The following is a 25,936-nucleotide window of genomic DNA, read 5'->3' as shown; positions in this document are numbered from 1 at the left end:
CTTATAATTTTACATATTGCGACATTCATTATTCTCTTGTGCAACAGTTGCGACCTAGAATCTAGACCCTCCCTGAGGCTGTGGGAAATATTGCATTTAATTAAATCGTTATTGCACAAATATTATTTATTTATATCAGGCACTAAATTGTCTCTAAACCATGTAATGGCTTTCCAGCTGCGTTGAAAGCCTCAGTAACATCATTACAGACAAATTCATTAAAGTCCACCTGAGTTCTGCACAGAAGAAAAAACACTGAATCCCCTCATCTAAGATGTTTGGTGGAACAGTTAATCTTGATAGACGTTAGAGTCACTTAGCAGAAAAGGGAGGAAAAGAACAACTGAGTTCATTTTCTTGTTTGTTTTTGCTTAAATTTTCACAGAAATTCAGCTCATCAACGGAGGAAATATGTGTCAAAACGCATGAAACAAAAAAACCCCCACTAAAGATAAAGTGGATGTATTAATGCCAGGCTTAAATTTCCAATTTAAAGCAAAATAAATATGCATGTATTTACAACAAAATGGGTGGCATTCACCTTTAAACGCTTTCCATAACAAACACAGTTCAGGGTCTAGGTTGTTATCTTTTTAAGGCAGGAGTGCCACCAAGTGGTAAGTCTGTGCAGTACATCAGGTAATGTCTTCTCTTTGTTTCTTTTGTTGAGGCGAGGCGGTTGTGTAAGCACCTTAAGAATTTTTTAGGGATGTGCTAAACAATAGGAGGTAGTCATTTGTCTTTTGGGGGCTATGATGTGGAAAAGAAATAAATGAAGAGAAGTAATAAGCTTAAGTAAAGTAGATCATATTTAAAGTATAACAAATGCTTCTTATTTCTGCCACAAAGGAAACTGTAATATCTTTGGAGACTTTGAAATACTGAGAACAGACAGACTTATAGGATGATTAATATCACTTTTTTATTTATAATAAAATTTTCTCAAAATTGCAGTTCTTTGCCTTATGAGTCATACTAGAGATTATGAAATATTTAACACCCCCAAAATACACCCACATCTTAGCTAAACTTTGCCATTGCAGACTTCCTTTGTACTTCCCTTCCTGTAAAAAATCTCCATCATAAATGGATGCTCAGTTTTGATGCAGTAGGAATCGACTCTTCCTCTGGTGTGATCCAGGACTCCTCTGAGATCGTCGGCTCTTTGATTCCTCTATTCAACAGCACAGTGCAGCCAGATGGGCAGAGGAGCTCCTCTCTCTCCAAGGCCAGCAGATCTAAAAGGTACTGCTGGGAATCGTGGTCCATTAGCACCAGATTTATGCCATCACTGAAAGAATTTAATGTTGGGATGGCCTCAGCTGAGCTGGGTAAAAACCTGGAACTGAGGAGGTTTGGAAAAGTGAGTAATAGAGAGTTATCTTTTAGAGATATTTTAATCATATTCTGGTTTAGAGTCCTCACTGTACCTGGGATTGCTTGAAGCCTGCCACCAGGATGATTTCCTCTCCAAGATCTGCTGTGACTGGGTCCAGCACCACTGTGATCAGTCTGCCTCCATGGGGCAGCAGACGAAGCAGACGGCCAGAGCTGTAGCCACAGTGCATTCTGAGCTCCAGCACCCACAAAGGGCGGACACTTTTCACTACGTCATCCAGTATCTCACCTGAATCCACAGGAACAACAAACTTTATTTCCTTTGCACACACCAGGGAGTATAGTTGACATTTTGGAACATTTTGACATTGTGGAATGTAGAACATATGCACCCAATAAATAAGTTACATTACAATAACTTATATTAATGAATATAAAATACAAAAATGTATTACATAATAAATTAAGGGAATGGTTACTAAACCAAAGGTAGGTACCTGCTGCCATTTCAGCCAAACTTGCTTTTTAGCAAAATATAGTAATTGCAGACTAATAATGTTTAGTAAATGAAAGAAAATTAAATAAATCAAAAGGTTTAAAGCAAGTTCACGATTTACCATTGCATTGCTAAATGCTCAGTGTTCAAAGAAAGGTGTTATATTTCTGACTTTTGTGGAAAAAAGCATAAGCAAGTTGGGTAAAATTGCAAGATGTTGTGGTATGAAATGCTCTGCTGTTACGACCCGGCTCAAAGACCGCAACATAAAAAAAAAGAGATTAATACCAGAGTGTTAGTGAGAAGAGGTTTTATCTTATAATGGAATACCAGGTTGGCTAAAATGGCTGGTGCCACCAAGGCAAAGACAAGTGAGCTCCTAGGGAACTTGCCTCAGTATGCTTTTATCCACACCTGACTAGGTGTGGCCAATTAGCACCAGCTGAAAACATTGAGATGATTAGGGGCTGCAGAGGGACGTAACATCTGCAAAAGCAACATAGTTTGTAGAAACTGAGCTAATGACTGCTACTTTTTATTGTTTTCCTCTGACAGAAGTGGAAAATATCCAAAAGCATGAAAAAAAATATATATATTTTTCAGAAGTCTTAAAAGAAAAGGCAATGGGCCCCACGGGGTCTTGATGTCATTATCATGTAAATAAATTACACAACCTTTATTATTTTACCATCAAGTTGCAAATGTAATTGTATATCTAAATAAAAGAGACTGCATCTTATTTATTAACGCGAGCATTCACAAACTTTTTTGCAAAAATATCATCTTTATTAGAGGCCTTATTCGATAATTGTAGCCTACTGCATCATTGCATAAAAATAAACAAATAAATGAGTACAGCCTACATTCTTTATTCATTATATTTAATGATAACCATTATCACATCCATAAACATGTGTTCTTTTTTTAGTTCAGTTTTTAAAGTCCTTGAAACTATTAACGCAGCTAATTAAAATTTGTTAAATAGCATTTTAAGTAATGAAATAAAATCCATTTGTTCATCCAAAATGAGTAAAAAAATAGTATTAAATGGTAGACCTATGTCCGTACACTCACCTTGACCGTTCCACTTCAAACCTGCCCACAGGTTGCTTGCATTAAAGCAGGCCGTGAGGATAAGCAGCAGAAATGAGGTTCTTCTGCTGCTGGGTGTCTGGTTGTATGATCTTAGGTAAGGAGCTCATTCAACTCGGAGTAAATAAGTCAGTTGAGATGCTTCGGCTACCTGTATAGGATACCTTGTGGACGCCTCCCAATCCCTGGTCAGGTTTTTCAGGCTTGGGACACAAACAGAGACACGCTGCTGGATAGAGTATGCACGTTTGTATTTATATGTATGTATTATACACGCTCCCTGGTTTGTAAAACCATTCGGGGATAATACCCCCAGGGAAAGCCGAAGACAGGAAGGTCTTGGCACCCCTGCTTACCCTCCTGGATAACGGATAGAAAACTGATGAATGAATGGATAAAGCAGTACTCGCCAAATTTCAATATTGCTCGTCCAGGATCAGAGTCCATCCTGTCAAACACAGGTCATCTTGCCTCTTGTGGAAGTCAAGCAGGTGGTCAGCATAAACGGATCACTTTTTCTCTCTCTTACAGACTCTCTGTATGACTAAAGTCCGAAAGACAACACTGTTTGGTGGCATCCATGAAGCAGGCGTGGTGAGTGCACCTAAACTACAAAAAGAACATACAATCGATGGTGCTGTCTGGGAAACTCCTCCTCCTCTCTGTCTGCACCACTGCTTTTTTCCACAAGAGGTCAGCAGAGATGAAGGTTAAGAATGCCAGCAATCATTTGGAAAAAAGAGTCTGTGGGGCTTTGAAAAGTTTCAAGGGTCGTCGTGGAACTGACAAGTCTCAAAGTATACAAGGCATGGGATGCGACTCCAAATGTTTTTGTGCGGAATCTGCCATTTGACGAATAAATAATTTCCCGATGGGTATTTCACTCATTGCTGGTTGTTTTGGCTCCAGGTGGACAGCTGGTAGTACTGAGCAGTTACAACTTCCATTTCAAACACTGATATGGCAGAAGTAGAACTGCCTTAAGGAAAACTCTGACAAACAAATAAAATAGGTGAAAAGAGAATAACCCAACAGTTGCAAAAGCGTGGAAACATTGCTGAACTTTCGTTTGCTTATATTTACAAAAGTGTTCTTTTTTTTTTTTAAAGACTAACACAATTCTCAGAAGTCTGTAACAGAATTAAACTGATAAATATGAATACATTATATCATAGAGCCTGTAGAGTTTTGTTAATGGAAAATTATGTTAATGGATGAGCATCTGGAGTTTAATGTTGGCCCTCAGTTTCAGGCGCCTTTGCTCGAAATCTGTGCACTTCCTCTTTTCTAAGTTGCCCCACATAATGAAAGTGGGTGTGAGCTCCCCAGCGTGCTGCTGCCCTCGTTGGCTGCCGGTGAAGCGGCGCTGCTCTGTGTATTTTTGGTCGTTGGAGCTAATCATACTGCAGTGTGCAAGTCCATCAGTCCAGCGGAATCAAGCTGACCTAGAACTGCTGGATTATAACCGGAAGCAAAGCACGGTGCCATCAAAATAAGAGCAAACACAACATAGCGTGGATGGAAGGCTGTAACCATGGAGATGACCAGCTCTAGAAAGAAATGAAACATACTTGGCAACATATTGTTGAACCATTAATGCTATCAAAATGAAACATTGTATCATATGATCATATGCATCATATGTATGATGTGTAAATCATACATACGTAAATAAATATGTACTTTTTGGGTTTGCATTGCCAAAATAATGATAATGAAATAATGTTTACTTCTGATTGCCATTATGTTTCTTAAGAAAGAGGACTGCGACTTTTTTTTGACTTAATTTAATTTCAAAAGCTGGGTTAGTATATGGTGAATCAATCTATGTAACTGGATATTTATCTTTGAGAAACACATGCTACCTTACCCTGAATGACTGTAGTGTAGCACTGAACTCTGTCAGCCAAAGGTGGGATGTAGAAATTATGACTGAACAGTTACAGGACAGGCATAAACAGAGTTCTCCCTTTAAGCCTGGTTAAAAGTGAGATATTTGTCAATCATATCAGTTTGTGATTACTCTCAGAAACAATGTTCATTTTCTTGCAGCATTGAAAAGAAGTAGGCTGGAATATAAATACATAATTCTAATAGCGATAAATAATGCAATTTGATGGTGGGTTTATGCTCAATTTACTGGACTGTATTATTATTTTTGATAAATTTGAATTTCCTGGTCATCCACTAAAGCTTTTATTCTGAGATTTCCCACCGGAATTCCTGTGTTTGACGACTCTCTCTGGCTTGGAAGCTGGTTGTTTGCCCACATACTCTTAACAGGAGCGATACGGGAGCAGCAACTGGTTCGTCCGTCTTACCGGTGCTGCTGCTGCTACAGCACCTTCTACAATCAGGGGAAAACAGACTGGCCGACGCATTTGACGACCAATTTCGGTGGAATAACGCTGCACCAAGCTGCTTTCATACATATCTGCAGGACACAGCTTCTTCGCCAATGGCAAGTCCGGTTGCAGACATAGGACAGTCTCATCAGCATCACCCCGTGAACGAGTCGGCCGCACAGTCCGCGTTTCTGGAGGCGCAGAAATGGATAGAGGTGAGTCACGGAGTACCAGCAGCGAGCCCAAACGCTGTGTCACCTCTCCACCACTTTCCTTCCCTTTCGCGCAGGTGTTTCGTTGTCATCGCATGGCCCTAGTTACTGGTTTGTACCTGCAGCGTCTGCCCCTTTAAAAGGCAGTTTATTTTATTGCTTCGTCACCTGTTGAAAGGTGACAGTAATTTGACTCAGATCCTAAAAACACATCGTCACTGTGTTCCTGTGAAGTCCCCGGGATGGGTTAGAGTTCCCTTGCAGGTGTGCATATTATGTCAGTATGAGCTGTTTAAATTATTATTATGTTAACAATTATCAGTACATATGAGTTAAAATAACTGTCCTCAAAATAAAATGGAAAAAGATAATTCATTCCTATCTGCAATAATACAGAATTCTTCCAAGTGACACTGGCTATTTATTTTGTGCGCATTTTCACCAGACCTTCCTAAATGTTGAAGAAGGCTTTCTGTTGTTTTTTGGTGAGGGCCTGTGTACAGTAGCTTTGGTCGCTATGAGGCCTGGTGCGTGTTTGGCTGCAAACAATGAATGCATCATGTGGAATGGATTTTTGCCTCATTGCGAGCCCGGTGAACAATAATCACACAAACGAGGTTTTGTTCTGAGAGAATTTCAATCACGACACTTGCCTGCCCCCATTGCGTTTGACTTTGTCATCATGCAGTGAGCTGTCCTCCTGTCAGGCTTCAAAACACTGATGACTGGGTGGTTATAATTTGCATGTTGGTCGAGTGCAGGCGTGACTTTGTGTGTTTCCATAAAGGGATAACAGTTCGGAGTGGCACAGCGCTTTTTCTAAAGTTTGTGATTCAGGGTAGCAGGGGTGTAGACTGGGATTATGGGGCCTCTATACAACATTTTTGTCAGTGCTGATGATATGATTTGTGATTTTCTTTTCTTTTTTTTAAACATTTTTTCTGAAGGGCATCAGTGTTTTTGTTTGTTTTTTTGGAATGATCACATCAGTTTCTTAAAGCACCTTTGTGTTGGTCCTTAAGGCCAATAATACCAGATTTAAATTTCAGATTAACATTTGAATTAAACAACGAAAAACTACCTGAAACACACAAAACAGCACAAAAGTTAGTGGTAATGTTTCTCATAGTTAATAGGAAGTAATATGAAGTGAAACTTCCTTTTTTACTACTTCTGTGCCCGTTGGTATTTTAATACACTGACTAACCTGCGTATGTCATTGACTTCATTAAAAGTGACAGATCCTCTTTAAGCGTGTCAGGCGCCATTACAGGCCTATTTAGTAGTTCCAAAGTCCTCAGAGGCTCAAATCACATCTTTAAAAAGCCACTATTGACCTAGAATTTCCAAGGTGGATTAGGGGCAAAAGCTGAAAAGGTGAGAGTGAAGTGACACCACTCCTGCATTTTTTCTCTTTCACCCTTTCCCCATGGGGACTGATTATCCACATACACCTGTGACAGTCCTTAAGTAACCTCAAGGAACAAGAGACCACTCACTAGATCCAGAGTGAAAACAGCAACACAAAACCTCAGTCCAGATTCTAATAACTGCTCATATTCAACTGCTGTGTCCTATATAATATCCGAGCCTGAGGCTAGAGGTTGTAAAAAAGGTTTTCTGTTTGACATGAATTGTCAGATAGAAATTTTTAAAAAAGCAAAGGGACTGTTAAGACCTGTGGTTTTTGTTTTGTGCACCTTTGCAACCACTCACCACTGTTTAGAAACTAAGCTTTTGCTTTTTGTTTTTTATAATTTTTGTATATATACACTACCAGTCAAAAGGTTGGACACATCATTTCATTTAATGGTTTTTCTTTATTTTCATGACTATTTACATTGTAGATTCTCACTGAAGGCATCAGAACTATGAATGAACACATATGGAATTATGTAGTAAACAAAAAGTGTGAAATAACTCAACATGTTTTATATTTTAGATTCTTCAAAATAGCCACCATTCGCTTTGATTACTGCTTTGTACACGCTTAGCATCCTCTCGATGAGCTTCAAGAGGTAGTCACCTGAAATGGTTTTCTAACAGTCTTGAAGGAGTTACCAGAGATCACAAGTACTTGTTCTGCGATTCCATCTCATCCCATGGCTAGGTCATCTGGCGTAGTACTTCATCACTTTCCTTGTTGGTCAAATACCCCTTACACAGCCTGGAGGTGTTTTTGGGGTCACTGTCCTGTTTAAGAAATAAATGATGGGACCAACCATAAAGGCCTGATTCCCACAGTCTCCTCTGAACAGTTGATGTAGACATGTGTCTGCTACTGGAACTCTGTGTGGCATTTATCTGGGCTCTGATCTGAGGTTAACTTGCGGTTTCTGAGGCTGGTGACTCTGATGAATTTGTCTTGGTCTTCCTTTTCTGGGGCTGTCCTCATGTTAGCCAGTTTCGTCATAGCACTTGATGGTTTTTACGACTGCACTTGGAGACACATTCAAAGTTTTTGGAGTTTTCCAGACTGACTGACCTTCAGTTCTTAAAGTAATGATGGACTGTCATTTCTCTTTACTTAGCTGATTGGTTCTTGCAATAATATTAATTCTAACAGGTGTCAAATAGGGACGTCAGCTGTGTCCCAACCTGACTTCTGCACAACATAACCGATAGTCCCATTAAGAAGGCATGAAATTCCACCAGTAAACCCTGTTTAACAATGCCATTCATTGTTAGACCAGATGATAGACTTGTCTTGCAGAGCTCTTAATATCCTCCTTGTACTATTTTAGGTCCAAATATATAGAGTGATATACTTTTATTTATTTTCTTATGTTGTAGAGCAGCTGTATTCAAGTGTGGTTTGTTTTAGCCAGTGAGATTATTTTAAAATCTTTGCACTCAATAAGCATACAGAGGTCCTTGAAACTGCTGTTGAATTCCAGATTTATGCCTCTGTGTCAGCCTGTTCTGCTGGTCCCACCAAAAATGCATTAACAGTAAACTGATTTATAGCTCAGTGTTGGGTTTTACTCTGTTGATTGCTGATGCAAGCACCATAACCATGTTGTGCATTTATTGTATACTTAAATTAATGTTTCCTGCATGTTGTGACATGGGGGGGCTTGCACTGGCAATTATTTTGCTAGATAGAAAACAAAACAGTCTTTTGTAGTAAAAGAAAATAAATCAATTGTGATACATGTAAATATTTAATGAACACATTTGTGTTAGAAAATGTTTTAAGGGAAGATTAATGAATCATGTTGTCACATGTTTTCTTGAGTTCATGCTCAACAATCTCGAACAGCAGTGGCGACATGCCTGAAAAAACACGAGCAGACGTATATTTTGAAGTATATTTTTCAATCACAGTTATGCTCAAAGGCAATGTTTAACTGGGAGGGAGGCATAATTTAGATTTTTTTTTTCTTTTTTTTTCAAAGCAGCAAATCTGTATTGTTCAATTTTAACGCGTCTTCAACGAAGTCCTATCAGATGGCATCCAAGAGTAAAAATCCAACATCTTAAAGAAGCATTCACACCTGCACTTATTGTTTCCTTGAAAGTGGCAGCCTCTCACCATCTGTCAGTAACGCCGTTTCCAATAATGGTGTTTAAGCTTCTCTGAACTTCAGAAGACTGACGAGCCCTTTGATGAGGGCGAAAGCTTTCAGTTGGTTAAGTTGATTGATTTCTGTCATGTAGCCACAGGCTGTTTGTGTGAATGGAGCCCCGATGATATTATCTGACTGGGTCTTTTTCTCGGAGGCCTCTTTTTAGTTTGATTAATTTGCTTCCTTCTTAACAGTGTTTGAGGAGTACTTTGCTGCTGGCAAATTCAAAACAAAGTGTAACTATGAGTGAATACCAGAGTTGCGTAATTCCATCACTCTCCTTATGTTTGAAGACAAACATTCAGCTGATAAATGAACATGAAGAGTGTCCACTGGAACAATTTGAGGAAAAAATAAATAAAAAGTTGCCAAGAAAAGAAAGCTTACTTCGGCAGATGGAGTGTAATAATCCAAGTGCTTTAGATTATCTCACTGATTCTTTTTTGTGGTGGTGGGTGGTTTTTCTTGAGGTGTTAGACACAGTAAAAAATTCGTAGTAATCTATGTAAACTGGCAATTACCCCTCATCACCTGAGAGCTTGTCTTGTACTGTTTAGCACAAAACCTACATAAACTGGAAAGACAGCTGGGTCCACATATTTGCAAAACTTGGAAGGCCAACATGGACTTTACATTGACATTTACTGGGTTGGCATCTCATTTGATTTCAGAACTGCTTTAATTCTTCATGGCATAGATTCAACACAGTGCTGGAAACATTCCTGAGAGTTTGTGATCATATTGACATGGTAAAATCATGCATTTTGGATGATTTAAAACTGGTTTCCAATCATCACACCACATAATCCTGGACTCTGGATACACCCATCAGAACATATGTACATTCTCAGGTAGGTTGTAGTTTTTAATAAGTGCTCATCGGATAACAGTGGGCGCAAAGTCTGCCAAGAAAATATCTCCCATATATTGATTCAAGGCTGGATGGTTCTATGGTTCCATATTGTTTACACCGAATTCTGAACCTGCCATCCAAATGTCACAGCAGAAATTGAGATTCAACAGACGGGCAACATTTTTCCAATCATTTATTATCCTGTTTTCATGAGTCCTCATGAATTGTGGCCTCAGTTTTGTATCCACAGTTGACAGGAATGGCCCCTGGTGCTTTCACCCATCTGCTACAGCAGTAGATTTGACATGTTGTTGCTTCACAGATGATCTTCTGCATACCTTAGTTGTGACAAGTGGTTATTTGATTAATGTTGCCTTCCTATTAGCTCAAACAGCTAGGATTTTTCACCCAGAGAACTGCTACTCACTGGATATTTTTCAGCAAGTTGGCTTGACCATGTCTACTTGCCTAAATTCACTAAGTAACTGCCATGTCATTGGCTGATTAGATGTATGCATGTGGTGTTACTAATGAAGTGCTTGTTGGGTATTTTTCCAAGCACTTGTCTCAACTTGTTTAGAGTCTCTTCTCTCTTGTCTACTGCCTAAGTCATAACATGTTTAAGCAGTTGAGAATAATAAAATTCCATTGTGAAATGGAATTGGGAAAATGCTACTGGGTCAGACAAATCAGCAGTCTAATCAATGTCCTCAGAACATCTTTACAGTATAGATATTACATCAGTGGAGATTTAATCCTAACCAACTATCTGCAGTATGTATCTGCAGTGGTATTTTACCTTGGAACTTGGATGAAAGTGGGTTTTTTTTGTTTTTGTTTTTTTAATGCATTCATTGTTATGCTATTCAACAAACCTGCACAAAATTGCAAAATATCATTCAGCTAGAACAAGTATCTATGGTGGTGTTCTTTGAAATGATAACAAAAGATTTTGCAAAGGCATGATAAGTCCTGTGCAAAGGTTCAATGGAAGGCATCCAATACAGACTAGACTGCAAACATGTTTACATAGTGACTGATTGACAACGAGAGCCAAACTAATCCTACTGGAATGGGATGCCGTATATCAAGTTAAAATGCCAAACGGGACCAGACTTGATGACAGCTCTTGGTGTTTGCTACGGAAAAGTTGAGTTAAACAGCAAGGAAAACATGAAACAAGACAGTGGCGGGGAAAAAGAACGTTATAATTGTTAAAGAGTTTTAAATACTGATGATCGTGCCCTCTGAGAACAGTCTCTACACACTTCTTAAGATGCCTAACTTGCTATGAGGATCATTCAAATTTTCAGAAGATTATTTTTTAGACTATGATGGTAGTGTTGAATAAAAAAACATTTAGCTTGTAAGACTGTGAAAGATTTGAATGAAATTCTGAGTACTCTGTGGAACAAAACAGCCAAAAGGTGTTTTTAAAGTGAACCAAATTAATATTTATCCCATCCAATAAAATGAAAGAGCCTATGGTGTGATAGCATGATATAAGAATGTTTACCAGGGCAGCATAACTTTTTTGTAGACCCAAAGAAATGGCTTCTGTTGAGTTATACAATATGTTGATAAAGTAATCAATGGAACATCTTAAATTTGGGAACAGTGTTGCTGCATCTCTTACACCTTTTCCATTGATGCAGTGCTGCTGCAAGTGTCCTGTCTGGAAGTAGTTCAATATATTGCCACCAAAGAAAGCTGGTACTGGTGCCAAAGGTGACACCACAAAATTGCTCAGCCCGAAGTTGGAATTTAACCCTTTTTTTGCAGATACAGCCAGCCATGATTATTTTGCCACTGAACATCAACATGTGCTTGTAACACTACATAATCAACAGGTTTTAGGACTGATTATTAAATGTGGGCCTGATCTCAAAAGGAACCAAGGCAGAAGCTTAGTTGCAGTGCCAGCACAGGCTGATAGAAGAGAGGCAGTTGAGAGCTATTTAAGACTGATGCATATCGAAGTTCCAGTTGTTATTCATCATTATTTGGATTTCTTTGCAGTCTGGATTAGCCACTTCAGAGTGTTTTGTTTTTTTGCTACACAAACGCTATTGATAGGTACACATGGAGAAGCCATCATTGTCTTTCATAGTGACAAAAAGCTCTTATTAAGTCCCGCTCTCTCTTCTTCTGTCTGAACTATAAGATGGAAATCCTTTGAATCTGGCCTCCCAGAGGCTGTTGGCATTTTTAGGCATTTTGATCCAAGTATCTTCTTTCTGTGGCCCCAGGCTGTTTTGAAAGGCTGCCTGACAAAGGTCTGTACTCTCCTGTATCATTCCATGATGTCATTCCCAGTTTGTGGTCATTGTCATTCTTTCCTGCAAAACAGACTGAGATATGTTTAGTTTTCTTGTCACTTTTTTTGCAGTACCTGCCATGCATTACTATGACTACAAGCTATGCAGGAATGTAATTTTGGAAGGAAGTATTCTGTTAGAGAAGGATTCAGGCTATATTGAGGAAGTACCTTTCATCACTTACCTTAAGGATATGACAGTCTACCACATGACCTGCTAACTGTAAAGCTTAAATGATGAGGTGTTATTTCAGGAGGATAATAAAGTTTGTTTTTTCCAATTTGATAAAATGTACTAAGAAAATCATAATCAGTAATCATAGATAAGACAGAAGTTAAACCGTTGCTTTAATTTTATTATCCTTTATGGCCTTTCAATTAAATGTAAGGAAATTAAAGGCCATTATAGGCCAGCTGTTTTCAAGTGCAAGTATTATTACAGACAGATTCCCAAGTGGAAAGAGTCAAAGCTTTTATCCTTTTGACATGGAGTAAAAGGTCTAAGTGAAGCATGCACAAGGCATGCATACATACAGCCTTTTCAAGATGCTAGTCACTGTCATCACACAGAAGTTTTTACATTAAAAAAAATGTGCTGTTTTGAACAATTTTCATGAAACTATCAGGGCAGAGATATAGAAGAAAACTCAACCAAGTCTTTGTTACATGAAGTAGTTGCATGAACATTTTCAGAATTCTTGTTAAGGAGGTTTTAATAATCATTTAGGGGCATTACCGCTTATGGTTCAATCTCCAGGTCTTCCAGTGCATTTGTTGAAGTGTTGTTGGGCAGAAAAAAATGCTGTACAAATGGGTGAATACTGCTTGTAGTATACAGTGTTTTAAACGGTCAAAGAGACACTGCCTACACTGCTTACAGAGAAGCATTAGAAATGCCACTGATTAAGCTAGTCACAACATAATTAACATGCAGCACTGAGCTATGGCTGTTACTACTCCCATACAAGATTGGATTCTGTAGTGTTGACAGTTTAATGCAGTCGCTTCGGTCACTGACACAAATGAGAAATCCCTGTCGGTAAGATGCTAATCGATCTCTAATCCTGTGGTTATGATCTTCTTAACCACAGCCAAAGCCTTCTGAGAACTGGTGTGTTGACATGGTGACATTAGTGAAAGAGGAAGTAGCAGGAATTACACATTTGAAAGCGGTTGACTGATGGCTTTTCCATTCACACTTATGAATGGAAAGGTGTATCTTTTGACTATAGTGTTTTTAGATATAATCACTAGCTTTCATGTGGATTTGTGCAGTATATATCCGTAAGTATGGACTGTTAGCAAAAACATGTATACCTTTTTAAACAAAAATCCAGATGGTAATGAAATTATAATGTTCTCAGCAAATGCCTTTCAGTCTGGGTACAGATGGGTCTTTATAAACACATGCACGTTTAGAGTGGGAGGTGATCACATGATGGTTTACTCAACTAGATGACAGATTAACCCCCTTTCCATTTCAGTGTGTCTGAATCCCTGTATATTTGTTCTCATATTGTTGTAAAAGTGGCTACGCATGCTGAGGTTTCAGGTTAGCTGAAAACCAGACACTGCCATATTAATCAAATAAACTTGGGTAGGACATCAAGAATATGTAGGCTGTTTGATATCTACTGAATCGGGGCCAAGATAACTGTTATTCCTCTGCTGTTGGACTCCATGCCACCCCCCCTTGGCTTAGTCATGATAACAGCTGGAGGACACATCATAAAAACATGCTTCTGCAGCCACAACTCAACGAGTTTTTCTTTTTTGTTGGTATAACAATCATTTTCTCTCGCATGTATTATTTCTGTCAATTCAATTTTGTGTATTCTGTTTTTGTTCTTTCGTTTTTTCCCCCCACAAGTAGATACTACTTTTTTTTTTTTATCATTATTTTAACATTATGGATAATTTTCCATTCTCACATGGACTTCCATAAATTTCCATAGTGGATATTTAAGGCTGTATCTACCAGAGCAGACTTACACAAGAAACGTGCTGATGTGATGCAGAGAGGTTCAGCTTATCTATTAAAATCTGCAGGTACTTCATTTGCACAGCCAAATATATTCAAATAATGTCAGTCGTTGCACTTGGTGAAAGCAGCATTATCCAGTTTGACCAATAGCAGCTTATATTTACTCAGTGTCTTTATAGGTTCTCAGGCATCAAAGTTATAACGACTGAATGACTTTCTGGTTTGTGAAGATGTTTCACAGGTAAATCTGTGTGTGCTAATGGTAAGAGTGTAATTCTGTTTAATGATGGTTTTTCATGGTGGACACAGACATGTATCGCTCCTCTGTCAAGCCAGCTGTTCCTGTCCCCCTGTTCAAAATTTTAACAGGAGTGTCCTTGAAAGAGGGTATTTTAGGTGCAGATTTACAGCTTAGCATCGCCTTGTTGAGCTGGCTCTGCTCTGTTCAGTTCAGTTCAATTCAGTTCAATTCAATTTTATTTATACAGCGCCAAATCACAACAACAGTCGCCTCAAGGTGCTGTTGTTCCATGTATCCATGTAGTGTTTGTTATTTTTTGATATTTTATTTGGTGTACCCTTTGGGAGTTAGTTTAGTCTTTTTTTTTTTTTTTTTTTTTTTTTTCCAAGCGTTAATAGCTAGTGGGTCATCTGAGAAATGACAAGTTAGGTTTAGGAATCAGCTTCTTGGCTCTTAATGGGGGGAAAAAACTAAGGTTGTTTTAGTTCTTAGAATATTTTAATATGCCAAAGTGTTTCAAGGCCTCTTTAACCTTTGTTACATTCACATTTGATGAGACTGTCTTATGACCTGCTCACGTGTCCAACTTAATGCCAGAATTATGTAATGCACTGTCCATCTATCCAGGGTGTGCTCATCTCCTCACTAGATACTGTATACTCTAGCAGAGACATTAGTCCACTGCAACCTATAATGAAGTGCATATTAATTAAAATTGGTTAGAATTATTAAACAGCCATCTAGAATCCAGCAATGAGAATATCTGCTGCTACCTTGGGATGTCTTTGGCTTTCTGTGTATGTTTATTTTGCCTGATGGGGCATGTCTGCCTATGACAAGGTGAACATACTCATCTTGTTCAGCTGTCAGCGCTGTGTGTTCATGCACTGAAAGAGAAAGGAGGAGAGATCAAGGCAGCCTGGCACTTAAACTGCAGTGTGACACACACATACACATTCACAGACAATAAGGACCACTGTGAAGAAGTGACAGCCGGCTGTGTGCCAGGGCTGAACAGCCACCCTCTGCAGGGAAGCTGTTGGTAACTGTTGTTACTTACCACACTCACTCTGACAAGAAACATAACTGACATAATAACAGCATCTTACTGTGAACATCAAGCACTTTAGAGTATACTTAAAGTATCTAGAGTGCCCTAATAGAGACTGACATTAGAAAGCCAGTAATCATAGCTTTCACCATCCCTATAATACGATCATTTCCAGTGTCTTCTTGCATAAGTCCCCATTTTCACTCACATTTCTATTCTATTTTGCAGCATCTGCTGTTGCGTGACCTACCAAGAAAGTTGGCTTGTGGCAAGTACAAAGTCAGACACTCAGCACCCTGATGAAGTGTTAAGTCTGAACTCTCTAAAAACACTTAATGTTCATTGTAGAAGGATTGTGAGTTTTCAGGAGTAACATAAAAGCCAAGCAGGCAGAGAAACTTTCCTTTTTGTTCTTTTCTCTAGTTTCCAGGAGACAGATAGCTGAATGTAAGGATAGACAGCTGCTCGTTCCAAAAAATGTTCAGTTATCTTTGATAACCAGCTCCACAGCCTGGGCGGGCGTGCTTTAATATTCCACATCAGCCTTGCCAATTTTGTTGTTTGGACTGATGAGTCACAGCCCTTTTTTTTTTTTTTAAACTTTCTTTTTTCTCTAAGAAAGGCCAAATTCAAAATGAAACTACAAAAGAACATTTTGATCGTTGTTCAGCTCAGTACTTGTGCATGGCTGACATTTAGCATCAACATCAAGTACAGGAACTGTAAAACATTTTTATTAATATTTTTAAAGGAAAAGGAAAACCACTCGAAGGCACTCTTGAAGTAGATACTGTTATACAGTTGTCTTGTAATTTGCTGTACTTCCTCATGAAACCCACAGCTAGAGTTAATAATTTTCTTTGTAATACCCCATAAAATGAAAACATTTAAAGTTTACTTGAAGGTTTTGCTTTTCTTCTCATTAAATGTGAGATGAAGTTCAAAAATGACAGGGATCTGTGCAGCCGTGCAAAAGTATAGTCTGTCAAATTATTCAGGTTAATTTAAAATATTCAGCACTTGCTTTGTGTAGAAGATAAAGGGAGAACAAAGTTACATGTGAAGTATGGCCTGTACAGACAGTACTGCCATCACTACTGCTCTGAAAGGATCTGCAATATATTGGGAATATTATGAGATATTATCAAAGCTCTCACAGATCAAAGCGTCACAAGCGTGTCCTCTAATCGTTATCTATAATTACAGGCCATACCTCTTTCATGCAATCTCCCATTGCTCTATTGATTGCCCTTATTCAAAGGCAAAGTGGGTCACTTTGCATGCATCCGTTTAACTCGAATTTATTTACTGCTCTGTTGATTTTTGACGTGGCCTTAGACTGGCAAACATTTGCAAATGTTCAACGCTCTCCAAGAGATACTTGTAAAGATCTCTCTTTGGGTCATGTGCTGACCTCTCTCAACATCTTCTGGAACCTACTGAGTGATGTACAAAATGCAGATTTGTTGTGCAATAGGCAGCTTTCAAGGCTATAATTAAACTACAATAAAACATGTTAATTAATATTAAGGCTTTACAAGAATTGTTACCAGGATTTCTTTCTGTATGCAGTAATTGGAACTATTTGATAGATCAGGCAGAATGATGTTTCTGCACTGTCCAGGGATGTTTCTAATTGGGTCATGAGCTGGTTTCCTAGTTTTCTTAGTTGAGGCGCTGGGGAGCTGGACTCTTTCTGACTATCAAGGGAGCAAGTGTGACCTGTGCTGCATGGCTGACTGACAGTCACAGTCACATAGCAACAGTTTCAGGCTGCTTTATATAAAAAGACTATGCTCAAGTTCCCTTCCTTTTGCTTTAGGCTTGCTATGTTTTGATGTACATGATTGGCTGAAGATCATGCCTTGGCTCTTGTCACAGCAGTGTTTGTTGGGCATCGGAGTGTTTATCGCAGAGCTGGTGGTTTGATTCCCGGCCTTGTTTTTTTTTTTTTTTTTTTTTTCCCTTTTTTTTCCCTTTTTTTTTTTTTTTTAACCAACCTGCTGGAGCCTAATTCAGGTGACACGGTGAGCGATAAGACGCACTCATAGACTCTGTATGAGGATGATGGCCAAGCGCTTTGAAGCTGCATTCTTTTTTTGTTGCCGTTTATTGCAGTAAGACATCCACAGGTAACACTCAGCTTGTGGTTTCACAGTTGGACGCCACTAACCAATTAGTTATGGTGGCTGCTTTTGCCTGTGGGCAGACTACAAGTTCATCATCACAGGGCTTACACAGAGAGACAATTTCAAATATAGACATAATTAGCAGTAACCTTACTAGCATGGTGGCTCCAGAGTACAGTGGTTTACGCATTTGCCTGACAAGCGAAAGATTTTTATTCTGGGAGGGGGGGCTTGTGTCAGGAAGGGCACCCAGCATAAAAGTCCCACTGTGGCAATGTCTCATGAATAAGGGAGCAGGTCGCTGCTACCTTATACCACAGTGTAAAACAAATAGATACTTAAAATCCTCTCAGTTATTAAGTCACCTAACTTTGACTGGCGACATTTGGATACATTTTCTTTCTATGATTGTTTAATTTTACACATGTTCTTGCTTTTCTATTTATTGATTCATTGATTTTATTTATTTATTTTTGTATAATAATAAGTCTATATTTGCTGATCGGTGCCTTGGCACACAACACTGATTGTGATTAGTGTTTAAGGACCGTAGTTTGAGTTTCACTCTGTGAATAGGTTTTATAGGTTCACTGCAAACAAATCTACTTTATGGGATTAATAAAGTTATCTGGATCTGAAAAAGTTTAAAGTAGTTTTTAATTAACGTTGCTTGCGTGTATTTGGACTACGGGAGGAAACCACAGCACCCAGATGAAACCCACTGAAAGCAACATGCTTGAGAACGTTTTTCATGTAGGTAAATGTTTTAATGACTAAACATCAACATGCTTGCATTGCCCCTTTGTACAACTTACAGCTAAAACCACTAAATGTTAGACAGAGTTGACATTTACATTTTAACTAGAGTTAATATTTAGTTGTTGTAGGTAGTTGCTGATGGTATTCAGTTTTAATTCAGCATAAATGTTCTGGAATTCTTGAATCAACTAGAATCATCCGCTTCAGTCTCTTATAAAACATCTTTCTGTTGTTTAAAGCGAAAGGTAAAACTGTTAGTCTTGTTTCACTGGAGGTATCAAGATGACTCAGGTTCACCATGAATGGAGGCTTTTAATACTGAGTGGGATGGTTTTCATTGTCTCGCACACAGCGTTGTACACATGACTCCGTTCCCACTCACCCCAACATTCCTAACCCCCTCAGTCCCCATCCCATTCAGACACCAGCGTACACACACACACACACACACACACACACACACACACACACACACACACACACACACACTGTTACACACATATTGGTAACCCCCCAACAACAATGCATGCTGTCACCAAAATCTGGAAAGTGACACAATTGTGCCTCAGCTGACTGGCATTTGTCTGAACTAGCCTGCATGATACAGCATGTCAGTGTTTTTCTGCTATATCAGTGAATGTTTGTTTAGTCTATAAAAGATCTTTCCGTGTAGTTACAGTCTACATAAGTTGATTTAGATTTCTCACTTGAAGGGTTAAATGCCTGGTTAGAAATTCTTGCAGCTACATCTGCTAACAACTAATTGCGGAAATTTCTCTTTGCTCAGAGAAACTCACTATTAAATGACTCCTAAACAATATTCCTTTTGTAGTGGGATTTTTTTTTCAGTTGTTCTTGTTTTCCCATACTTTCAGGTCCAAGAAGCTGTATGGGAGAGGCAAAACCTTCAGTTTATAACAGAAGAACATAATGCTTGCTAGATAACATCTGTTTGTATCCCTCAGTGCAAACATTAAGTTTATTTGATTGATTATTATTATTTGGTGTTCAGTTCAACCTATTAACTCATATTTGCTTTAGAATAAGTTTCAGAGTCTCTCTTTCTCTTTTTTTATATTTGCTTTTCTTTTGGATTTGAATGAAAAGCTGTGTTTGTCAGCTCCTGAGACAGCAAGAGGGGTCCTGGTGGTGAATTTGAAACATCTATTGATTCACACGTAGTCTTAGAGAAATAAATACAACTGTGGAATATTTGGCTGGCTGTCTGTGTAAACATAGATCCTCACTTCTCAGTTTGTGTTGAGAAATCGGAATTTATTGGAAGATTGAAACTCTAGGTGGTCCAGCTAATAGTGGCATATTGTGGTGATTTCCTTTCACCCATTTGGATCTCATCACCGAGCATGAAGTTTAATTGGCAAGATGAGAACCAGGGCCACACAAATATACTGTCAGCAGATGTTACTGTAACAAGCTGTAACAGTCTGGCAAATTATTCTAATAGCATATCTTGCACCTACATTAATAGATACATAGTCATTCTTCTCTTAAGCAGGGAAGATGAAACAGTGAGCTACTGTGCTATGACTAAGTGCTGTTGAAGTAAACAAATCTTGAAATGAATTATCACATTTTATAAATTCAAACAATGTTTTACACAAACATGGCAAAACCTATATGCTGATCATGAATTCGTGTACATCTGCTTAATTACAGCAGTTTACTACAAAAAGAAAAGAAAACCAATCCTAAACTCTGACAGTTGCCTGTTGTTAGTATCTCATTGGCGCTGCTACTAGCAGGGTAAAAAGTTCAGATTTCCCCTGGGCCCAGCCATGCTGAAGATACAAGCAGTCACTGTAGTGAAGGGGATAAAAGTTTGCGCTAGATGGCATGTGTTTAGCTTGTACAGTAGGAGCCCTGTTTTCTCTGACTGCAGCAGGTCAGCCTCTGTGTAACGACAGCAGCAGGCAGAGGAGCTGGACCAAAGCCAGCCCTTCAATTCAGGGAGCCTGTTTGTTACAAGTTGGCAACAATTTAATTTTGGCAGGGTATTTACTGTACCCAAGATTGGCAAAGGCAAGCTCTGCTAGAAATATTGTATATGAAGCCCTCAATTGACCAGATACTGTAACTCCCTCTATATTGGCCTCCAATCTACCCTTCACTGCAGACTGCAGCTTGTTCAAAATGAGAGGCACACCTCTTAACTGGAATTGGCAGGTTTGACTCTATTACCCCTATCGTCGCTGACCTGCATTGGCTTCCCATCAAATACCGTATTGATTTTAAAATTCTATTGCTTACCTATAAAATTATAAATAACATTGCTCCCAGCTATCTTGTTGAACCTCTCAGCTTGTACACTCCTGGGAGAGCACTGAGATCAACAGGCCAACTGCTCTTTGTGCAACCTAGGTCACGGCTGAAGAGCAGAGGTGATTGCACTTTTGCCATAGCTGCACCCAAACTCTGGAATAATCTTCCTACTGCTATTCGCATATCTGAATCAGTTCAATCTTTTAAATCGCAGTTGAAAACCCATTTATTCAATCTAGCCTTCCCTAGTTAGTGTCTGTATCCTGCAAATGTTTTTTATGTAGTTTTAATAATTTTATTCTATTTTATTGCTGAATAATCTCTTAGTCGAGTTGTGTTTGTATTTTCTTTTGCATATTTTCACTGCGCTGCGGCTAATTGGTGCTCTCCACCTGTTGGTGTATTTATACCCTGTTAATGTTTCTTTCTCTAAATTATTGCATTACTGTAAAGCACTTTGGTGTACCGCTGGTTTTAAATGTGCTATACAAATAAAGTTGTATTGTATTCACATACACACTGATATTAATTAAACTGACTAAATTACTACCAGACTGCTAAAACCTCTCTTGTATAGACCGGTGGACTTGTGCGTTCACTGTTGTTCTAAATTGGCATTGTGACATTTAAAAAACAAAATATATTATTCAAAGCCAAATAGCACCCTTACAATAGGTGATACTTTTATACAACTGGTATAAATACTGTTTGTTACTTAAAATCTGCAATATTTTAGAGACCAACATTCAAGAATATGACTGAGTGTATATATATTTTGAATGAGCTACATTAGGAACTAACAGTGATTGTAGGCTGGGGTGTTTTGCTACTCTTTCATGTCATGTCACCTTTTAGAAACCAACTAACACACTGCTCATTTAGTTTGATAGTGCAACAATCATTATGCAATATCTCTAGTTTTCTTGCTCAGAACACTACTGGCTCCCACCCCGAGTCCGTCTTGGTAACAATGTCAACTTAATACCTGCAGTGGAGTAGCTTAGCTTACAGTACCGGTCTTGAGTGATGTTATCCCCATCAGCTTGCTTGTAACAGAAGATAAACTCTAATCTTGACTAATCTAGCCAGCTGCACCTCCCTTCTTTGGGGGCTAGCTTGACAGCTCCCCCCACTTGGCTTTAGACCAACTTTGACACCATCGTTATATGAAAACAAGAAGCTTATCTGCATGTGGTGTAGTGTGATGTTGTGAACTGAGTTATTAAATGAAATTTTTATCCTGGATTTGTTTTTCTCTGATAGATCTATAGCTCTGAGTACAGGGAATATTGACTCATGATACCCTATGATATAAGCGAACTGTCAAGATCATATGTTACTTGCCTTTTAAACTATTTCCCCCGGGGCAGCACAGGGCAGAGATGCTTTAAACTTAATATTCATTTTCACAGCATGTACTTCAGAGCTCAGTTCCATGTTAATCCTACTGCAGCAGGAGTAGAAACAACCAGATCTGTCACCAGTCCATACAGTATCAGATTGCTGACAGTATGCAGGCTTGTGTATAAACAGTAAGTAATACAAACTCTATGTAATAGAGTGTGGGCTGTCGGTTTACATGATCCTTTCATGGAAAATTCCTTTAAAGAAGTTGTTACTTACAGGTTATTTGAGCATTTTAAGAGTTTACCTCCTAATTACAAATTAGTTTACAATATGCCACCAGAGTGCTATCGTAGAAATGTCTTTTTCTTTATTTTATTTTTATTGACATTTCACCATGTAGAAGATGTTTGCCCACACAGAATGATAGGTAGGTCCGTAGTTTTCTGCTTAGGGACTCTCGGTTCTTGGTTTGCAATTGTTACACCAGCTTTTGAACAGTTCAAACCTTTGACATTGAAATGATGGCTCCTCTAACTGTTTTCAGCATTTCCACTGGTAGATTGCTCCATTACATCACAACAATTACCTGAAGAGAGCAGCATTTCTACTCCACATTGTGCCCATCAGTTCTGGGAATCTGTCAATGAGTCACACAGCTTCTTCTTTTCTCCAAGCATAATATTTGTCTCTGATCTGGCACAAACATCTACATTTTCTTAAAACAGATGATTTCCATATCTTGTAATATTACAGATACAGTTATAGTCTTTTGTTTTTGTTTGCTACTTTTTTCTTTTTCTTTTGAGGGACTGACCCACCCGCAGCTCAACATGATTAACTTTAGTAATTTACTCAAATGTGGCTGAGCTAGTCATCCAATTCATGGAATGACTATAGTGCCAAAAAGATAAATCTGAGATGTGTTATCTCCAACATTTTGTCTGTCTGTGTTATATCAACAGCAGAATTGACCCATATAAGACTTCTTTCTTTTTTTTGCTATTTCTTGTTATTTTTGATATTTAAGAGAACATTACAGCCACAATGCTTTCAGCCCTACTGCTTTGAAAAAAGAATTTTGGAAGTATAGTCCATTATTTTGCTCTTTGAACGCTACAGTATTGGTCCAGGGATTCTTTCTTAAAAACACCCTGAACCCCTGGGGAGAGGTACAATGGCAGGATTTCTGTGCATTTTGGGAAAGGAAAGCTTGGCTTCAGTGTTTCATTTTCCTAGTGGAAGCTCACTGCTAACTTGGAATGACAAACATCCATGGTTCCCTAGGGTGAAAAAAAGCACTTAGCTTTGGGAATCTGTCAGGGAACAGGGATTCCATTACCTTCCAGTTACCTATTGAAAGTTTGATTCCTTGACATGGGAGAGTGAGTGGCATCTGTGAATTTTGTAGTCTTTGATGCTTTGTGTTAAGTGCTCATCTGTGTTTGGGTAGTCTTAGGGGGTGTAGGCATATATTTAGCTGGATATATTTTTTTAAAAGTGTAGTTCAACATTCAAAATGAATTTAAGTTGTATTAAAGGGGCCCTGTTAAAATCATATCATCATATAGATCTGTATTTTTAGATCTGCTAAAAATGGCATTGCACGATTCACAGTTTAAATTCTTATTTGTACAGCCTTTCAGTTAAGACTGTCTGAAACAGCCAGTTTTTAGCTCCCTTCCTTGTAAGACGACTTTCTTTTATTTGGTTGCCCATTATAAACAGAAGGTTTGAACAGCAGATGGGTGGGACTTCAGAGCAGGTGGAAAAAAACCAACTGTCTCAAAACAAGTGTGTAGCCTGTGGTTGTGGCTTAGAGCAATTTCTTAACCATATGTTTACATTAATTTTGTAAGCTTTTGGTCATGTTTAACTCAAACATTGTAATGCTTCATCATAATTACACTGTTGAACAAAGCGCGTCTCAAACGTCCAACAGCAGAAGTCACAGTAAACAGGCTGATTATCTCCGACTGATCTCGTGTTGATACAGTGTTTCAGCAAAGCTCCCAATTTGTTCAGTCCTTCTGAGGACAGAGCTTAATAATGAGACTAAAGAAGAGCATGTTGAGACACGCAAACAGCTTAAACCAAAATCTAGTTCTAAAATAGAAATTTAGAAGTGTTTTGGTTTGCCTTGGCTGTGATACAGGCCCCCTTTTAATATTAAAGCATGAAGATGAATGTAATCATTATCTTCTTACTTGTTTCTAGCAGTAAGATCTGTTGCCTGGATACTGTCTGAAGGATGGTGCTTTTAATGTGCGTTCTGCAAAATTTTGGTTTCCAGTTTGACATTTTCTGTCATAATGTCTTTACTTAAAGCTTAAGACCTTTTTTTCATAGGGTTATTATTAGCTTGGACATTAGGTTGTTTAAGATCAGTACAGAATTAAAACTGTACAAGCTCTAAATCATACTCCCAGTAACAAGGTTTTTGTGTTATCTTGTTGTGGTTTCTGTACTTGCTAATAAAAATATAGAGAAAACACAACTAGGAGTTAACTTATAAAACTTGCTAATATAATGAAGGAACTCATTATGTTTGGACTAGTAATACATCTAAACTATTTTAAAGTGTTTTAGGCCTTTACCACGCTGTCTTTGTACATTTAACCACTGAGTCAAGTCTTTCAGTAGCTATTGGAGATGTGTTTACTTGGTAGCTTAAATGGCCCTCTGTTTCAATAAAAGCACCTATTTAAACCTGTTCGATCTAACACTGGCGTCAAGATGTCCATCCAGCTAGACCAAGACCGAAGTGGCTGTCTATTTTACTACAGCTTCCAGTGTGGCTACTGGATAGATGTTTCCGTCATTCACAGGAAAACTGTAGCAGGCAGGATATTGGAGACTAGGAGAGGCCCCTGTAAAAACCTGCGCGCTTGCAAAGCTTAGGTCAGACGGCCAGTATAGACACGGAGGTTCTTTGTTTCTGATCCTACAGAGCTGTGGGGAGCAGTCAGTTAAATTCAGCTAGGTATGGTATGCATGGTATGGTAAGGCATGGCTCTGCATGAGATGGTTAATGTTTAACCTCAGTAACCATCATTATTGGGTTGTTTTTTTTATCTGTATTGTATCCAGAGGACTTGGCCCTAAAAAGGCTAGACTATAGCTCAAAGGTCATATCACTCTTGTCATTCATTGTGAGCAACTTTGTGGGGTCTGTGTCAAACTGGAACGCCATTTCTTCATCATTTTTTTTTCCCCTTCACAAAGTTGTCTTTTATAAATGAATTCACCCTTTCGCTTGCTGTGTCTAACTTCACTCAACATGTGTGTAACATGATCTGGGTTAGTAGAATGGGGATTTGTAGCAGCTAAATTGAAGAGCCAGAATCTGTGCCACTGAGAGGAATTCAAAAGCCCCTAGAGTATTTCCTGAGTAGAGGGGGGTTTGAAGGTTTATTCTCACTCATGTTCATCCCATAAAGCCAGTTTGGGGGTGACAGTTAAGGGCTTGTATGCCCCTGTCCTACCCAAAAGGCTAAATGCAAATATAGAAATATATTAAATTCTCAATTGTAGTTATAAAAAAAATCAAAAGCAGGTTTCACATTCATAATTTTGTACCTAACAAAGATACATTGTTTTAAGACAAAAAAAGACATATAACCCCCTCTTATCTTAAAAATTTCCATGCGAGCAGCCTTGCAAAAGTAGCAAATAGGCCTCTACTGCTGTCAGTGTTTTTTGTTCTCCCAAGCACTTTAATGGCACAGTTGAACAAATATTTGTGAGTCAATATACAGATATCAAATGTCAGTTATAGCACCCACACCTGTGTTGTCCTCTAAGGACCTTGTTTGTGGGACCAGTATTTAGCTGTCATGTGCTATCTCTTTAATAAGTGCATTAAAGTGAGTCTGCTTGCCCTCAGTTGGGACATTTCTCTTTGCAGCAACACTGTAAACTGGTAG

At 38.6% G+C, this 25,936-nt stretch overlaps 2 protein-coding genes across 8 annotated transcripts in view; one reads left to right on the top strand and one right to left on the bottom strand.

Annotated features, from left to right (window-relative positions):
• Positions 1–1,246: 1,246 nt before the first annotated feature.
• Positions 1,247–3,954, bottom strand: LOC113028769 (catechol O-methyltransferase-like). Of its 2 annotated transcripts, none has more exons than XM_026179199.1 (5): positions 3,337–3,954; positions 3,091–3,155; positions 2,909–3,005; positions 1,431–1,627; positions 1,247–1,345 (listed from the first exon to the last, which is right to left on the bottom strand). In XM_026179199.1, the coding sequence occupies exons 1-5, from the start codon at positions 3,371–3,373 to the stop codon at positions 1,319–1,321; spliced, it is 423 nt and encodes a 140-aa protein (XP_026034984.1). In that variant the 5' UTR covers positions 3,374–3,954; the 3' UTR covers positions 1,247–1,318. The 2 variants fall into 2 exon arrangements, with proteins under 2 accessions (XP_026034984.1, XP_026034993.1); XM_026179208.1 differs by having other exon boundaries at positions 3,091–3,152.
• A 1,200-nt stretch (positions 3,955–5,154) lies between these two features.
• Positions 5,155–25,936, top strand: part of LOC113031261 (LIM and calponin homology domains-containing protein 1) — an 83,135-nt gene continuing 62,353 nt past the window's right edge. For 3 of the 6 annotated variants that reach the window (XM_026183308.1, XM_026183302.1, XM_026183297.1), the window contains exon 1: positions 5,155–5,486. In XM_026183308.1, coding sequence (XP_026039093.1) covers positions 5,385–5,486 — 102 coding nt within the window. In that variant the 5' untranslated portion in view covers positions 5,155–5,384. The remainder of the gene's footprint in view (positions 5,487–25,936) is intronic. The other 3 variants (XM_026183310.1, XM_026183311.1, XM_026183312.1) reach the window with 2 other exon arrangements.

Source organism: Astatotilapia calliptera, chromosome 2 (assembly GCF_900246225.1).
Source record: "Astatotilapia calliptera chromosome 2, fAstCal1.2, whole genome shotgun sequence".
Classification (NCBI taxonomy): Eukaryota; Metazoa; Chordata; class Actinopteri; order Cichliformes; family Cichlidae; genus Astatotilapia; species Astatotilapia calliptera.
This window is presented reverse-complemented; position numbering and strand designations above follow the sequence as displayed.